The sequence below is a fragment of the Podarcis pityusensis genome, assembly GCF_964106645.2.
Source record: "Podarcis pityusensis genome assembly, chromosome: W".
NCBI lineage: Eukaryota > Metazoa > Chordata > Lepidosauria > Squamata > Lacertidae > Podarcis > Podarcis pityusensis.
The window spans coordinates 18465406-18482839 of NC_138045.1; the positions used below are offsets into that span (position 1 = coordinate 18465406).

Below are 17434 nucleotides of genomic sequence, written 5' to 3' on the forward strand. Positions count from 1 at the left end.
TGGCTCCAGTATGCTCAAAAACATATAAATAAGCCACATAAGTTTTGGATTTTGTTTTGTGGAGCGATGAAACAAACTTGGAACTTTTTGGCCCCATGGATCAGCGTTATGTCTGGAGGAAGAAGAATGAAGCATACGCTGAAGAGAACACTCTGCCTACAGTGAAGAATGGTGGTGGCTCGGTGATGCTCTGGAGCTCCTTTGCATCCTCTGGCACTGGAAACATGCAGCGTGTGGAAGGCAAGATGGATTCATTGAAATATCAGGAAATCCTAGGAGGAAACATCATGGCATCTGTGAGGAAGCTGAAGCTTGGGTGTCATTGGACCTTCCAACAGGATAATGATCCCAAGCATACCTCAAATTCCACCAAGGCAGAAGTCCTGGAAGGTTCTACAGTGGCCATCAGTGTCACCTGACTTGAACCCCATAGAAAATCTCTGGTGGGATTTGAAGAAGGTGGTTGCAGCACGCAAACCCAAGAACTGGAGGCCGCTGTCTGGCTATGCATCTCTTTTGAAGTAGGTCATAGCAGCAAAACGCTGCACTACTAAGTACTAAAGATGCTTGCTATGAAGGGGTTGAAGGGGTTGGAGAAGCCAGTATAAGTTGGAATTTCAGCTGAATTTGGGGAAACTACTTGAAGCATCCGTTGTGTTGAGCTACCGTATTTACTTGAGTCTGATGTGCACCTTTTTTTGCCAAATCACGCTGCAAAAAAATTGGTGCACATTAGATTAGATGGAGGGCAGGCTCCTTTACCACCACTTGCTCTGCCCTAGTTCTGCATCTTGCTGTTTGTCCTCAAGGGTAAGAGACAGACCGTTCTGTTATTTGATGGCTATCTGGGCTGCCGCTCCCCCCCAAAAATAAAATATAAAAATCCAACCCTGCTTTGAATCCCAAGTCCACACCATCACCACCCACTGTCTCCATGCTTCTTTACCCAACGCCCCTCAACACAGACTTTGGTCTCTGTCGAACGTTAATGCGCTTTCCCACCAATAAGATCTTAAATGCAGAAGTTTGGGGTGATCGTAGCAGCTATACATGCACAGCCCATGTTTACTTAGAATCACAGAACCATAGAACTGTAGAGTTGGAAGGGACCCCAAGAGAAAGGTGTCAAGCAAGGCTGCATACTGGCCCCACTCTTATTTAATTTTTACATTAATTCCATGGTGGGCCATCTTCACAACATAAATTTTCACTCCCCAAAGCTTGCTGGAAGACGCATTTCTGTTCTGTTCTATGCAGCAATACTTTCAAGAACACCTATTGGCCTCAAAAGAGCACTGAGAGCACTAACACAGTATTGCAAGGAGAAGCAGCTAGAACTCAACTATCAGAAAACTAAGATCATGGCATTTGCCAAAAGGCCTATGAACCGTTAGATGACCACAAGATTGAGCAGGTCTCTTGTTTCGAATACATGGCGGTAGTTTTTCACTCTACCGGCAATAGGAAAGCCCATGGGGAACATGTTGCTGAAACTGCACAGAGAAGCTAATCTGTAATCCTTAAATTTCTTAAAACAAGAGGTGGCCACTATATACCTGCAGCACTCAACTTATTTGAAGCCTAGCCAATAGTACAACTTGCCTATGGTGCCCAGCTGGGCCCCTTCTCCAATTTTGCACCCCTAGAACTTGTACAATCCAAATTTCTAAGATCAGCCCTTCAAGTTCCAAAATGAGTCCTAATGCCACCCTGAGACTAGAAACAGGTTTCATAAAAGTGGAGGCTAGAGTGTGGGTGACGATACTCAACTACTGGCTCAGACTTTCTTTATTTCCCCTTGGCCTTGCCCCACTAACTATGAATGATGATTTTCAATCCACATGGAAACAGGCTGTGGCAACAAAGATCTCAACCCTAGGCTTCTCTCCAGGTCCTCTACTCAGCATGGAATACAAACAGGCCAAAGCTCTCATAAAACAGTGTGTTGTAGACACTGAACGCCAATTGGATCTAGCCAGGACCCCAACTTTTATTGCCAATGGATCCTCCAGGTATTCTGCCTCCCCTATGGCATATCTAGCTAAACTCGAAATCCCTAAAAACCAGAGGACCTTTACTTTGGCTCGATGTCATGCCCTCCCCTCGGCTGTCCTTGAAGGCCAATAAAGGTAGATTGCTTACCTGGAGAGACAATGCCCCTGTGATTCTGGACAAATAGAAACAACAGAGCATGTGCTTCTCCAGTATCTTTATTACTAGCCTCAGCTTACCATTACTGCATAAGTACCCAGGGTGCACAGGAAAATTCTATACCTCCCTGCTGCTTCCAGATACCAACCCTGCTACAAAACACAACGTTGCCAGATTCTGCACAGCAGTGCTCAAAAATTCGTCAGATGATGACCTGTGCCACAAACTAGATATAATGACCACTCGTATTAGAGTGCTCTGTAGACTGATAGCTATATTCTTATATACTAACTTTTTACTGGGGCTGAAACTGCCTTGGTCGCGCTGGTCGATGATCTCTGGCAGGCTAGGGATAAAGGTGAGAGCTGTTTCCTAGTTCTGCTGGATCTCTCAGCGGCCTTTGATACCATCAACCATAGCATCCTTCTGGACCGTCTAGAGGGGCTGGGAGCTGGGGGCACTGTTATACAGTGGTTCCACTCCTTTCTCCTGGGCCGTGTTCAGAAAGTGGTGGTGGGGGATGAGTGTTCAGACCCCTGGGCTCTCACTTGTGAATCAGAACCAGTGAAGGGGGTGACTGTCTTGTGTGAGTGCCTGGAGGCGGTTGGTGGATGGGTGGTGGCTAACAGATTGAGGCTGAATCCTGAAAAGACAGAAGTACTGTTTTGGGGGGACAGGGGGCGGGCAGGTGTGGAGGACTCCCTGGTCCTGAATGGGGTATCAGATGTCATCAGATGTCAAGGAAATAAGCAACTATCCTACTTTTAAAAGACATCTGAAGGCAGCCCTGTTTAGGGAAGTTTTTAATGTTTAATGCTGTATTGTGTTTTTAATATTCAATTGGGTGCTACCCAGAGTGGCTGGGGAAACCCAGCCAAATGGGCGGGGTATAAATAAATTATTATTATTATTATTATTTATTATTATTAATTACACTCTTTCACTCTTGTCTAACGTTCTTAACCCTTCCAGCCTTTCTCAACCTTGGGTCCCCAGATGATGTTGAACTACAACTCCCATCGTCCCTAGCTAGCAAGGCCAGAGCTCAGGGATGATGGGAGTTGTAGTCCAACAACATCTGGGGACCCAAGGCTGAGAAACACTAACTCTCTTAGCCTATTTTGGATTCTTATAGACTTTTATATACACTTTCTGTTTTAACTCCTTTTAGGGTTTTTTTTAAACTTTTTAAGGATTTTAAATTATTGTACCCCTCCCTCCTTTTGTTGGTCTACAACCATAATAAAGATCTGTTGTTGTTATTGTTGTTGTTGGCTGCCTTCGCCCACTCCTCTGCCCACTCCTCTCCATGCATCCCTCAGATTTGCAGGTGGAGGGTCAGGGGTTTGCTTCCTGGTTCTCTTTGCTACCCCACTCCTTCCCTTTTGCACCAGGAAAAGCCTCTTATTAATTTTTTTCACTTGTGGGGGAAGCTGTTTGGAGCAGGAAAAAAGATGCAGCCTCTCTGTTCTTGAAACAAGCACTGACTCTGTTGTAAAGAGTGCACTTTTGTTGATGTGCATGGCATTCAACAGCAAATACTTTTTTTGGTTACAGGGTTCTGAAAATTGAGGTGCGCATTAGATTTGATGGCAGATTAGACTCAAGTAAATATGGTATTTCAATTGCTTTTGTTTGATCTGCTCATTGCAAACAGCTGAAAGTCTGTAAATTTTGATAATAATTTCCATTGCAACTGTAGATTCTAGTAACAATGTCCAATAAATAAGCAGTACTTGAAAAGAGACCCACAACCAGAATATTAAAATAAATATATTCCTACCTCACCCTTTATCATTCTCACTTTAGCCAGCCACCAGCAACATGGCTCCTTTTCATTAGCCCTGGAATAAACCTAAACAAAATCTTAGTGTAGAACATCATACCATTATGAAATAATGACAGTTATCTAATGGAAAGACAGTACACAATAATAATAATGTCCCCACTATATTGGCAATTAGGAGCTAAAAATATATATTTGTATTATTTATAGGCCCCTAAGCTACCAGTGAGTCCCAGTACCACAACCATTCTGATATACTAAATGTGCAAGGTCTTTCCATACTCCTAAAGCTACTGATATTTTTACTGAACTTTTCTAGCTGTGTATTTCAATAACCTTGCTTCCTGTAGAACAGCTTGCATGTTTTACAACTGCCCTGAACCCTCCAGAAATCTTTTGCTTATTACATTTGAACATGACTGCTACAGAGTACTATCGTACAGCCCAGACACTGAAGTCCTCCTCCAAGGGTCTTCTGGCCGTTCCCTCACTGCAAGAAGTGAAGTTACAAAAAAACCAGGCAGAGGAACTTCTCGGCAGTGGCGCCCTCCCTGTGGAATGCCCTCCTATCAGATGTCAAGGAGATAAAGAACTACACTACCGGTACTTTTAGAAGACATCTGAAGGCAGCCCTGTATCGGGAAGTTTTTAATGTTTCACGTTTTACTATGTTTTTATACGTATTGTAAGCCACCCAGAGTGGCTGGGGAAACCCAGGCAGATAGGCAGGGTATAAATAATAAAATTATATCAATACTACACAATACAAAGTATGGGGCACCTTTCAATTGCGTGTTCTATCCTGCTTTAATTGCTGCTGAACCTCAACACAACAGTGCATGTTAAGCAGAAGACATCCTGCACCTCACCGCATTTCATAAAAATTAATAATGAATGCCACGCCTCCCCGCGGTGGCAGAGGGTCCTGCCGTACCTCCCTGCAGTGGCGGAGGGTGCGCCACACTTACACGCAGCAGCCAAGGGCCTTGACGAGGCTCCCTGTGGCGATGGAGGGCCTTAAAATGTAATGAAGTAGTAGATTTAATAAAAATATTAAATAAACTTCCATATAATATATTTAATATATTTTCAACTAATTTAAGAGTAGTTTAAGTGATTTACTAGTCAAGTTGCATCTGCTTCCCGACTCAGAGGTCTAAGTGGAATCTATGCATGCATAAGCCTCACTGAGTTCAACTAAACTTACTTCTACTTTCCTGGGAGTAAGTCTCATTGACTTCAGTAGGGCTTGTTTGTGAGTAGATACACATTTGCTTGTACTGCTTACCAAGAAACACCCTCCCCATCATTCTCACATAGTGCCCAACCTCCCATTTCAGCATAAGGCAGCCAACTAAATCTTCTCCCTTCCATTCCCTCCCCAGAAGGGAGTTCTTACCTCAACTTCATCACTTTCATTTATATCTTTATTGTGCCCCGCAGGTGGAGGAAACCTAACATCACGGAATGGAATCTGTCTCTCTGGCTGCCAGCTGAAATACAAAATAAACACCTAAGATATTATTTTTATTCATCTATTTATTACATTTATATACCACCTTTATCTTCCAAGGATCTCAAGGTGGTGTAGATGGTTCACCTCCTCCCATTTTCTCCTCACAACAACCCTGCGAGGTAGGTTAGGCTAAGAGTGGTGACTGCCCCAAGGTCACCGAGTAAGCTTCATAGCTGGGTGAGGATTCAAACCCTGCTCTCCCAGGTCCAACACACTAACCATTATGTAACTGAAGCAAGGAAGGCAAAAAGTACACATCATCATTAAAGAATGGTGGCCAATGATTACTCACCTGGAACCCAACCCTGTGAGTTGAAATAACCTGAACAAATTCAAAATTATCAAGAGTCTTCAATGACCTAACTAACTTGGAAAGAGAAGGGAAGAGATGGGTTCATAATCCTGGAATACTCCATAAATTAGAAGACTTAAAAAAAAAAAAGTAACCAGAAACTGTTTCACTCATTGCTCCTAGATTAATTTCCTTTGTCTTTCATTGGCAAAGTTTAATGCAAACCAGCACAACATAACTAGTGTTGGAAACTTGAGATATGTAAGCTGTTTGCCAAATGGCCCCTTAAATGTAGGTTACGGGTGCCACAATGGAATGTCTAGTCAGCATTTTTCTTCTTTCGCAAGATTACAAAGCAAAAAATAAATTGTGCATATTGTCAACATTAATAAATTGTACAATTCAGTCACACATTTTACCAATTACAGCAATCTTATTTTTGGAAACACATGAACTAATAGACATTTCACATCAGCGACACATTTTTAATAACACATTTTTAATAGCTATTGCTAATTGAACACCACAAGGAAATGGGGCTCAGCCTCAGCAATAGAGGCCAGCCATAAGCATTTATAAACACTGGTGTATATATATATATTTGTGTGTGTGTGTGTGTGAGAGAGAGAGAGAGAGAGAGAACACGCACACGCGCACGTGCACGCACACACACATATATATATATATATATATATATTCTTAACCCAATAGGTTACCTTGCAGCTTCAGCAAGTACTGCAGTCAAAGTTAAATATGTCTTATCTTGGAAGAATGGGCCTAACAGCACAATCCTAACCATTTCTACACAGAAATAAATCCTACTTAATTCAAAAGGGCTTACTCCCAAGCAAATTGAATTGGGATTGCAACCTAATTCATTATTTTTGAGTGGTACCTCTCCAGCGCCATGCTTATGAACACTCCATTCCCAAGATAATTGTTTTTTTGCAGGACCGCCTATACAGCTGAGCCTTCAATATCCTGCTACATGAAAGATTCTGGGTACCTGAGATGCCACATTTACCGTGGCAAACTATGTAAATGGTAACGCATTTTGCAGAACTTACTTTTAATATCCAGAATCTGAGAATCTCTTAAAACATTAACAGATTAATGAAAGCACAACCCTTCCTCTCTCACTTGATGGCTGCGATGCCCACTCAAGAGTGTTTTCTTGTGTAATTACAACTAATGGGGCTCCAGTATTAGGGATTAATCACAATAAAACAAGATGTTAGACTTACACTAGTGTGGCATAAACAAAACAAACATTTGTTGGCTACAGGTGCATACAGCAGTCTGACAAAAGTGGGCTTAAATGTGTTAAGTCTTAAAAATGCCATAATATTCCTTTAGGAGAAAGGGTGGTATATGAATTTTGCAATACAATACAAGGCGATCCGTCTGGAATTTGTTGATCATGTCAAGTCCATTTAGAAGAAAGAAAAACAAACAGAAATTGGTTTAAAAAACTACTATCACTAGACAACTAGATATCTCTCAAAATCATAGCTGTCAACGTTTCCCTTTTTTTTAAAGAGAAATTTCCTTATTCCAAATAGGATTCCTCGCAAGAAAAGGGAAAAGTTGACAGCTATGCTCAGAATGCCCATTTTGAATGTGGGTTTTTCAGTCAGCTTGGCAGCTGTAACAGAAAGGTATGTAACATGTTCTAATTAACTTTTTGAGTATAGGATTGCCCTCTTTTTCCTGGTGAACACCTATGGCTGCAGCATATGCACATCAGACAGAAATTCAACAGGTGATGCTTCTTCTATCACTGTATGTCTGAAATGGGGAGGTTCCAGTAGTTTGACTTCTGAATTCTGCCTATCATCAAACTGCCAAAGGTACAGTAACTCAGTCATTAAAAAGTTGGAATTCTGAGTCTCTTGGCATATCTGACAGGGGTGTCATAAGGATTAAAAGAATACATACCTGCAGCATCTGAACACTTGAGCACAATGCAAATACTTATTACTGTTACTATCTTTAATTTTAAATTGTTTAAATTGCTGTTTTAATTCTTAACTGCTGTACTGTTCAAGTATGCTTCCTTTACTGTATTTTTTAATACTTGGATGCTTATTTTAATGTTTCAATTAAATTGTTTTATTGCACATTTTTATTTACAAGTTTTTGTATTATTTTGTAGTTGGTTTTAGTCTTACCTTGGATCTCGAATGCCTTGTGACTTGAACGTTTTGGCTCCCGAACATCACTAACCCGGAAGTGTGTTCCAGTTTGCGAATGTTCTTTGGAACCCGAACGTTCGACACGGCTTCCATGGCTTCCGATTGAGTGCAGGAAACTCCTGCAGTCAATCGGAAGCCGTGCCTTGGTTGTTGAACGTTTTTGGAAGTCGAACGGATTCCGTTCGACAACCAAGGTACGACTGTATACTTGCAAGCTGCTTAGAAGTCGGCTTCAGCAATCAAGCAGCATATAAATTCATTAATAAAAATTCTGCGGATTATGATTACTATGATGCTGAACTTGAAATTTGAGAGAGAGAGAGAAAAAGTGAAACAAATGTGCAACTACTGTGCAATGGAGTTGGGAAAGTAGATTATTTGGAGTAGAAATATAATTCTAGGAGCAGTTCCTCCTAAATAATGGGAGTTGGGGGAAGAGAGGAGGTCCCAAACCTCTCCAAAGCAGTCTTCGAGTGCCTCATTACATAAACAAGAAAGGAAAGCTCACAAACGGAATGAAGCAAACTTGGAAAAATAGGAGTTAAAACAACAACAAAGCAACCCCGCCTCAACTCTTCCTTGATTCCCTTCCCACATCAACCATACTTGCCAGCATCTCTCTCCCTACCAACTCCCAAAACAAAGCTCATTTTGCTTAAAAACAAACCTGTGCACACCTTCTCTTCTGAAATAAGGGATGGCAGTGTTTTAAGAAAATTGTCTAGTTCCCTTATGGGGTTTCCAGAGACCCGTTGAGCCCCTTGTAAGGTCTCTATCGGTCAGAGAGAACGGAGGCCAACCAGAAACAAAAACTGGTGTAATTGGGTCCCCACTCACCACACGCAGGAGGGAGGAGAACCCCAAACAAAAGGAAACCAGAAATTCTATTCAGGTAGGTAGTCGTGTTGGTCTGACGCAGTTGAAATAAATGAAATAAATAAATAATTGTCCAGTAGCACCTTAGAGACCAACAAAGTTTGTTCTAGGTATAAGCTTAGAAAAAACTTAGTTGGTCTCTAAGGTGCTACTGGCCAATTTAAAAAAAAAAAAATTCAAAACCAGAAATGTTTTAATATCTGATCCACAGGCGAATCTCTACATGGTCCGCCCAACAAGAGAGTCAATCATACATCAGAAACACATCATTAGAAAGGAGGTACATCGGATAGAGTTACAGGTAAGTTCACAGGTTACAGGTAAGTCATTAACACCTCCTTGGGTGTCTGGGTGTTTTATTAGTATTTATACAACTGTTAATACAGGGAGACAAAAGGAGAAGCAGGCATGGATGGTTTCTTGTCTGTCGCCTCAAACACCTTCTTGCTGGTCTTTGCCTTGTTTACAACCTAATATCCATTGAGAAACATGCTAGCAAACACTTGTTATTGTCCTTCACAGGAAATCTGCAGGAGACACCTACTTTGGAGATGTGAGGAAGGTGTTACGATATGGAAGCAATGCAGCTGCAAACTGCTAGCTTGAAAACATCACATGATGGGAATGTTGGGACTGTCTGTGGGAAACAGTGGGATAGTCAGTTCACAGAGCGATGCACCGGAATTTGCTCAGAGTGAAATTTGAGAACTTCCTCTTGTGTATGTACAGGAAGTAGAGGAAGTCTTTGTCACTTGATTGCTGGAGTTTGAAGAGAGCAGACATGTTTTCTGTAATGCTGAAGAGTCAGAAATAAAGCCATGTAAAAAGACGTTTCTGACCTATCTCTTTCCCCTGCCGGGGAAGCAGGAAAGAGTGGGTGTGCTCTTCCCACGCTGGGGAGGTCGCCTATAGAGACCTAGCCTGTGTTTGCTGGGGAATGCAGCCAGGGAGGTCACCGGAGATCAAGCCGGGTGCCTGGGAGAGTTGCCAGCTTCTCCCGATAAAGGCTTGATTACCAACAGAAGGAACATCCAGGAGGGTTGGGACTTGGGTTTCAGGGTCAACAGTGTACAGGATTTAAATATTACATCATTCCTTGTCCAAGTAATAAAATTTATGGTCTCTGTAAAATGGCTTTCTATGTCTTATTACTCCAAGTAAGTTAATGTGAGAGGTTGAACATACAATGTTTCAAGGAAAAACATTCACAGTTATTATGAATGAGTCATTCTTCAGTGAATGAAATGAGGTAGGTTAAAATTATGACTTGGTAGACGCAGTAGAAGGCGCTGTGTAGCTGCTAGAATTTTATAGTAGTTTTTATAGTAGATTGGGAAATGTATCTGTTTTTGTTTTTCTTTCAATGTCAAATGTAGTTTTATACATAAGTATCAATTATTATACGGTACATAAGCATCAATTATTACACTGGGCAACAATTTTTTACTTTTTGAATGTTGTCTAGATTTCTACAACTGATTTAGGGTATTTTTGCACTGCTGAATCAGGAAATGGCATCCGTTTCTCTCCGTCAGGTTTACTGTAAACTGAATGGTGGGCATTGATAAAGGTAAGTACACGTAAATTGCATGTTGCTTCACCATTTTTCAAACTTCAGGGCTTGAACTTCCGTTTCTTGGAACTCCTGGAATGCTCAGCGGCAGGGAGGTCTCTCTTCAGAGTCCAACAGTAGTCAGCCATCATGACTGCGTCCCAGCGACCCTGATACCTGGTCTCCATCTCTTTCATGTCCTGATGGAATCTCTCCCCCTGCTCGTCACTCATTGAACCCAGGTTCTCAGGAAACCGGTCCAGATGTGAAAATAGGTAGTGCATCTTGACGCTCATGTTGCAGCCCAGGTTTCTGAAAGCAGTCAGCATGTTGTTGACAAGTTCTGAGTAGTTTCTGGCCTTATTGTTGCCAAGAAAGTTCTTCACTACCAGAACAAATGCCTTCCATGCTTCCAGTTCCACTTCGTTCATTGAGTTTCCGAACTCTGGATCTCTGATGAGCTGACGGATCTGAGGACCGTCAAAGATGCCAGCTTTCAACTTCTCCATGGTCAATCCTGGAAAAGCCTGGCACAAGTAAGTGAAGCAGTCACCATCCTTGTCCAGAGCCTTGGTGAACTGCTTGATTAAGCCAAGCTTGATGTGCAGCGGTGGGAAGAGTATTCTGTCTCTGTCCACCAGAGGGTCGTTGATGACGTTCCTTTCTTTGCAAGGCACCAATTCCTCCCGTACAGGCCAGTCCTTCTTCGTGTAATGCTGAGCACGGTCCCTACTATCCCACATGCACAGAAAACATGGGTACTTGGTGAAGCCAGACTGTTGTCCCAACAAAAAGTTCACCATCTTCAGGTCAACACAAATAAACCACTTATGCTGATCATAATCAATTTTCTCCAGCACATACTTCACCGCTTCATAGTTCTCCTTCAGTGTAGTCAAGTGAGCCAGGGGTATAGAGGCAAACTGGTTGCCATTGTGTAGCAGAACACATTTCAGTGATCACTTGCTGCTGTCAATGAACAGTCTCCAATCTTTGGGTTCGTACTGTGGCACTCCAAGCTTGAGCAGAAGCTGTGCAATATCTGCACAGTACACCAAGTCCTTCTCTTCCGAGAAAAAACGGAGGTACTCTTGATGCCTGTTGCGGAAGAAGCTGATGCGAGCACTGTCAGAGAGGAGGTTTTTTTCCTTCAATCTGGATGCCAACAGTTCGGCAGAGTCCTTTGACAAGCTGAGGTCGCGAACTAGATCATTCAACTCCTTTTGGGAAAATGGATGTGGAGCATCATCTTCAAGAACCACTTCTTCTTCTTCATGTCCTTCAACACTGGAGGCATCTTCGTCACTAATGTCAGGAAGTTCTCCGAAGATAGGCACTGGAATTTCATCACAATGAGCTACAGGACGACGTGCTGATTGAAGATCAGGATACTTGAGGCTGCTCCGGTTCTTTCTGTTGATCCCAGCTGCACCAATTTATGGAAGATTTCGAGGTTTTATGACTTCAAACTGATCTCTTTTCGACATAATCACCCAGAACTATCGGACCTGAATACTTCTTGTCATTAAAATAATCATTTCCAATCAAAACAATTCTTCGACATGGCATTTTACCCCCACCAACTTCTTCTAAAATGCTCCACACAAGCGTACATGTGAACAAAAACATAAAAAAAGACATGTGGCCATAGCTCAAAAACTTGACCTGATTGAGCAAAACCAATGTGATTTTTGGATTCAGCGCATCAGATTCGTCCTAAATCAACTGAAAAAACGCAGACAACAAATTTGTTGTTGACCAGTGTTATACATCCTTCCTTTGCACACGGCTCCTCCTTGCACCTCCCTCCGTCTCCAGCAGCACCCCCTTATCCGCACCCCCTTATTGCTGTGGAGACTGGCAGCAGCCGCGGCTACTGCCTCGGCAGCGGCTGCTACTGCAGCATCTGAGATTGCAGAGAAAGGTCCTGTGATTGACCAGAAATAACCCCAGGCTCGCGGTCGACGTGTTATACATGTCATGAGATAGTTTATGTTTTACTAGTCTGATAAGAGCTGTGATGTTTGTGGTATGGCTTGCTTGTTGGTTTTACCCCTTGCTTGTTGGTCCCCCCCCCCAAAAAAAAAACACAACAACAACAACCAAACAACAACAACAACCCTGAAACAGAGGAATAACTTCTAGACACGTTTTCTCTAGTTGCATTATGCCTAATGTAAACACAATGTTTTAATGGTTCATGTATGAATGTGGGCCTCTAAAGTTAACACCAATGACTAATTTGAGTTGTGTAACTCCAATTTAAAATGCCTCAAGCTTTTTACCTAACAACCCCCTCCCCCAAGAAGAACCGCCACATGATTGATAGCAAGTGAGATGGGAAAATAAACTGTGCGGAAACAAAATTATTAACCAAAGGCTTTGTTTTGTGGAAGATCTGGAAAGGAAATGAAACTTTTGGTGTGACGCAGTTCTAATTGGGAACCGCCATTATGAGACAGACTTTGTTGCGAGATTTACAGTCAAAGGGGGAGGCAAGCCACTGTTCTGTTATCATGTTTGGACTGTACGTCTGATTTGGCAAAAACTCCCCTGGAAAGGCTGATTTATGGTGCAACTGGTCTAGGAAAGTTAATGAGCAGACGCTTAGACTGTATTTTATGGGAACTGTCGAAATGACGCCTGCCGTTTGAACAGGACTTTTGGATCAGCGTGAAAACCAACACAGGACTATAATAATGTTTGCTTCAACTCGCTTGTGGAGATAACTCAGAGGTTATTTATTAAGAAGAAAAATGATAACAAGAAGATTGGAAGATGGGATTTGTAAAGGATAACAACAAAGAGATGGAAGATGGGACTTGTGAACATCAAAACAGCAGAAATATGAGATGATTGGACCCTTTCTGAACTTGAAGCATGGGTACCCCCAACAAAAATTTTAAAAATTCGGCAAAATATTTGGATTTTATGATATGTATTGGTATAATTTGGAATTAATGTGATATGATTGGTTTGTTAATTGGAAATTTAATTTTAAAAAAATTATATATATATTTTTAAAAAATGCCTCAAGCTTTATGAATTCACCACCTACAATCCCCACCTTCAAGGTATACGACTAATAGTCATAGCCCAATAGCTTCTTGAACTAACTCCAAAGGGGAGGGGCACAACTTTGGGTCATTCCAAATCATCCCAACTTTTTTTACCTCATGTCATCCAGTTTTCTTAATATTTTGTACATATGCGTTCATATGTGTGTACATGTTTTGAATGATCAAAACTAAGTTAAGGTTTTTGTGTTGACCAGCAAGGCCAAAACTGTCATTTGGGGGGAGGGGGATTTCAAGCCCTCATAACTCACAAACGGGATGAGATAAAAAATTAAAATTTTAGATGTAGACTTAGTTTTGACCATTCAACAACTGTACAAAATATCAATAATAATAATAATAAATTTTATTTATATCCCGCCCTCCCCAGCCGAAGCCGGGCTCAGGGCGGCTAACAACAACAAAACAGTACAAAACTAAAGCACAAACAACACTCTAAAATCATTCATTATAAAATTAATTCAAATCAAGCCACTGGCAACCATTGGGCCAGAGCACCGTGAAGATTGCCGAGGGAGGGAGTCAGGCTGTGCCCTGGCCAAAGGCCTGGTGGAACAGCTCTGTCTTGCAGGCCCTGCAGAAAGATGTCAAGTCCCGCAGGGCCCTAGTCTCTTCTGACAGAGTGTTCCACCAGATCAGAGCCACGGCCGAAAAAGCCCTGGCTCTAGTTGAGGCCAGCCTAACTTCTCTGTGGCCTGGGACCTTCAAGATGTTTTTATTCGAAGACCGTAAGTTTCTCTGTGGGGCATACCAGGAGAGGCGGTCCCGTAGGTACTGCTGAGATAAGATGGCGCCCGGCACACTTCCCCTGTGCCGATGGACGCCTGTGCCGATAGAAAAAAACTTGAACTCTTAGCAGAGTTCGTAGCAGAGTTCTGCAGCGGTAGAAAGTGTTGCCTTGTGCGTGGATAATAAATCAGACTGAACGCAGGCTTCTTGCTAATCTCTAACAGCCTTTAATGAGAAGAAAAACATCATAAATCAGCCCGGCGAGAGAGCGGACATTCTTTCGTCTCTCAGCCAAAAACGAAAGGAAACTCACACACAAAGAAAGATTCCCGTATGTGAACCAAACCACGCCTCAGAATGTGAGACGTCACACAGAACTGTTTAACCCTGTAAGTTCTGATTCTCCTCACACCCCCTCTCGTCTCGCATCCTAAGAGAAAACTGTGAGTATAACTCACCCCAAACACAACCCTTCACAGAACTCCCCATGTCGCTGGAAGGTCAAGGGTTTGGTAAACCCATCAGCTAGGTTCTCCCGGCTCGAGCAATACTTGAGCCGTATCCAACCTGCTTGGACACTCTGACATACATTCTGGAAACGTATGTCCAAATGCTTGGTTCTGGACTTGAACTGTCCAGATTCTGCCAACCTAAGAAAAGGTTGATTGTCTCTCCAAACAGTTATGGGCAAGTAACAATCCCCACAGATCTCTTGGATCAAGCACCGGTAGAAGTCCAACTCCCTGCACAAATCCGACAACGCACTGAACTCAGCCTCAGTGGAAGAAAGTGCAATAATTCCCCGAACTTTATCACCAGCCCAGACACAGACTTCCTGTCCCCAAGAGATGCCCGATCGCTGTCACTCCAGCACGTAAGCCGTGCGTCACCTTCAGCTGACAACGTGAGGCAAAACTCTTTGGTATCCTGCAAATACCTCAACACTCTCTTGATGCCTTGCCAGGCATTCACACTGGGCTTTGTAGCCTCCCTGCTGAGCAGATTCACAGCAAACGCTATGTCTGGTCTGCTCCACTGAGAGAGATACAACAGACTCCCTAGTGCTGACTGAAACACCTCAGGGTTTTGGAACTCAGAACGCTCCCCAAGCTGACTGTCCTTCACGAAGTTGGTCTCCATGGGCGTTCTGACCCCTGCAGAGTCAGACATCCGGAACTTCTCAAGCAACTGCTCAATCTTGCCTTTCTGGTTGAGCAAAAAACTCCCGTTCTCAGACCTGTCTATCCTAACGCCTAGATAAACCTGAACAAGACCAAGGTTTTTGAGATTAAACTTCTTACCAAGCTCTTTGGCAAAACCTTGCACCTGTCTACTTGTCTGTGCCACGTACAGAATATCATCTACGAACACCAGAATTGCTTCCTGTGTCACTCCTGACCCCTTCAGGTACAGGCAACTGTCTGCAAGACTCTTCTGGAAACCCAAACTTTCCAGAGCTTCATTCAGGCACGTTCCAATTTCTGGCTGACTGTTTCAAACCATAAATTGACTTGTGCAGCTTCCACACAACACCTGGCTCATTGCCCTCAAACCCTGGAGGAGGTAACATGTACAGATCCTCCTTCAGATCCAAGTTCAAATAAGCCACATCCACATCAAAGTGGTGCACTTGGTGCCCTCTTTGAGTAGCTACTGCTAAAAGCACGCGCAGAGTCTCACTCCGGGACGTAGGAGCATACATTTCGGTGTAATGCAGCCCCCTTCTCTGCGTGAACCCTCTGGCTACAAGCCTCGCCTTGTACTGTGGTTCTCCAGACGCTGTGGGCTTAATCCTGTAAACCCAACGACAGCTCACAGCCTGCTTGCCCTCTGGCAGCTTCATGGTGGAGAACACACCTAAGGACCTCATTGAGTTCAACTCCTTTCCCATTGCCTCTTGCCACTTCCTGGCTTCTTCTTCAGGCAACTGCTGAACCTCCTCAAAACTCTCAGGTTCGCACTGCGCTAAACCAACCCACACGCTGGTGACCTCAAACCTCTCAGGTGGTACCCCCTTTGTAGCGCATGTGGAACGCCTGAAAACTCTCAGGTGCTCCCTCTGACCCACTGGGGCCAGCTAGTGTGCCCTTGTTATCAGAAGACTCCCCCTCTGACTTAGTGCGTCTTCTGGCCTTCTGCACTTTACTAACAGGAGACGAAGGCTCACTTTTGGGCTCTCTTTTAACAACCTGTGGAGATGCCCCTCCCTGTTCTTGACCCTGGTCAGAGACCTGGTCCTCATCAACAGGTTCAACTTCTAACTCTCCTTCCTCAGCAGAATCAGACAGACTCTCTGAGAGAACGTCAGGATTCGCATGGATCCTTGACCAACCACTCTGCTCACAGAACTCAGCACTCCTGCTGACTAGAATACTGGACTGATCGCCTTCTGGATAGGCAAACCTCCACCCTTTTGTCCCAGGCTCGTACCCACAAAAGATCATTTTCCGGGACCTTGGGTCACCTTTCTTGCGTTGAGCCTTTGGCACAAGCACCCAAGCTTCGCAACCAAACACACGGAAGAAATGCACCTTGGGCTTCTTCCGGTGCAGCAGAAAATAGGGTGTGTCTCCTACAACAGAGCTATAGGACTTGTTCAAAGTGAAGCTGGCAGCTTTCCAAGCTTCGGCCCAAAAGCTGTGAGGCAAACCAGAGTCAAACAGTAGAGCGTCAGCTGCCTCAGCTAGCGTTTTGTTCCTACGCCATTCTCCTGAGGAGAAAAAGCAACCGTCAACCTGTGACTTATCCCCTTCTGGCGGAAGAAACTCTGCAGAGCAGACCCGGTGAACTCTCCGCCTCGGTCGCTCTAAAAGCTCTGCACCTTGGTGGAAAACTAGTTCCACCGCCGCAACCCAGTCTTTGATCAGTTGCGCCACCTCGCTTTTCTGTTTCAACGAGAAGATCCAGCCGTTCCTCGAAAAATCATCTGTCAGCGTGAGCGCATACCTGGCTCCGCCCAGACTCGGCACTGGCATGGGTCCACAAAGGTCTGTATGCACTAGCTCAAAAGGCCTTGTGGTTACCCTCTCCGATCTGGGATAACTGCACCTTTTTATCTTTGCTCTTTTGCATGCCCTACAATCCAAGAATCTATCACATGCTTTCATCTTGCAACCCTCAGTGCATTCTGGTAACTTCTGGATATATTTCCAACAGCTATGCGACATTCTCCTGTGCCACAAGTGAGCACACGAATCATGTGTGGGAACGTTAGCACACCGCGCCTGTACTGTCTCAGCGTTCTCCTTACCCTCCAGAGG

General features: G+C 43.6%; 1 protein-coding gene across 4 annotated transcripts in view; it reads right to left on the reverse strand.

The window, feature by feature from the left end:
- Positions 1–17434, reverse strand: part of LOC308467741 (fragile X messenger ribonucleoprotein 1-like) — a 170555-nt gene that overhangs the window by 99789 nt on the left and 53332 nt on the right. For all 4 annotated transcript variants that reach the window (XM_080989439.1, XM_080989437.1, XM_080989438.1 and 1 more), the window contains 2 exons: positions 5337–5430; positions 3935–4006 (listed from right to left, as the gene is read on the reverse strand). In XM_080989439.1, the coding sequence (XP_080845565.1) occupies positions 3935–4006; positions 5337–5430 (166 nt within the window). The remainder of the gene's footprint in view (positions 1–3934; positions 4007–5336; positions 5431–17434) is intronic.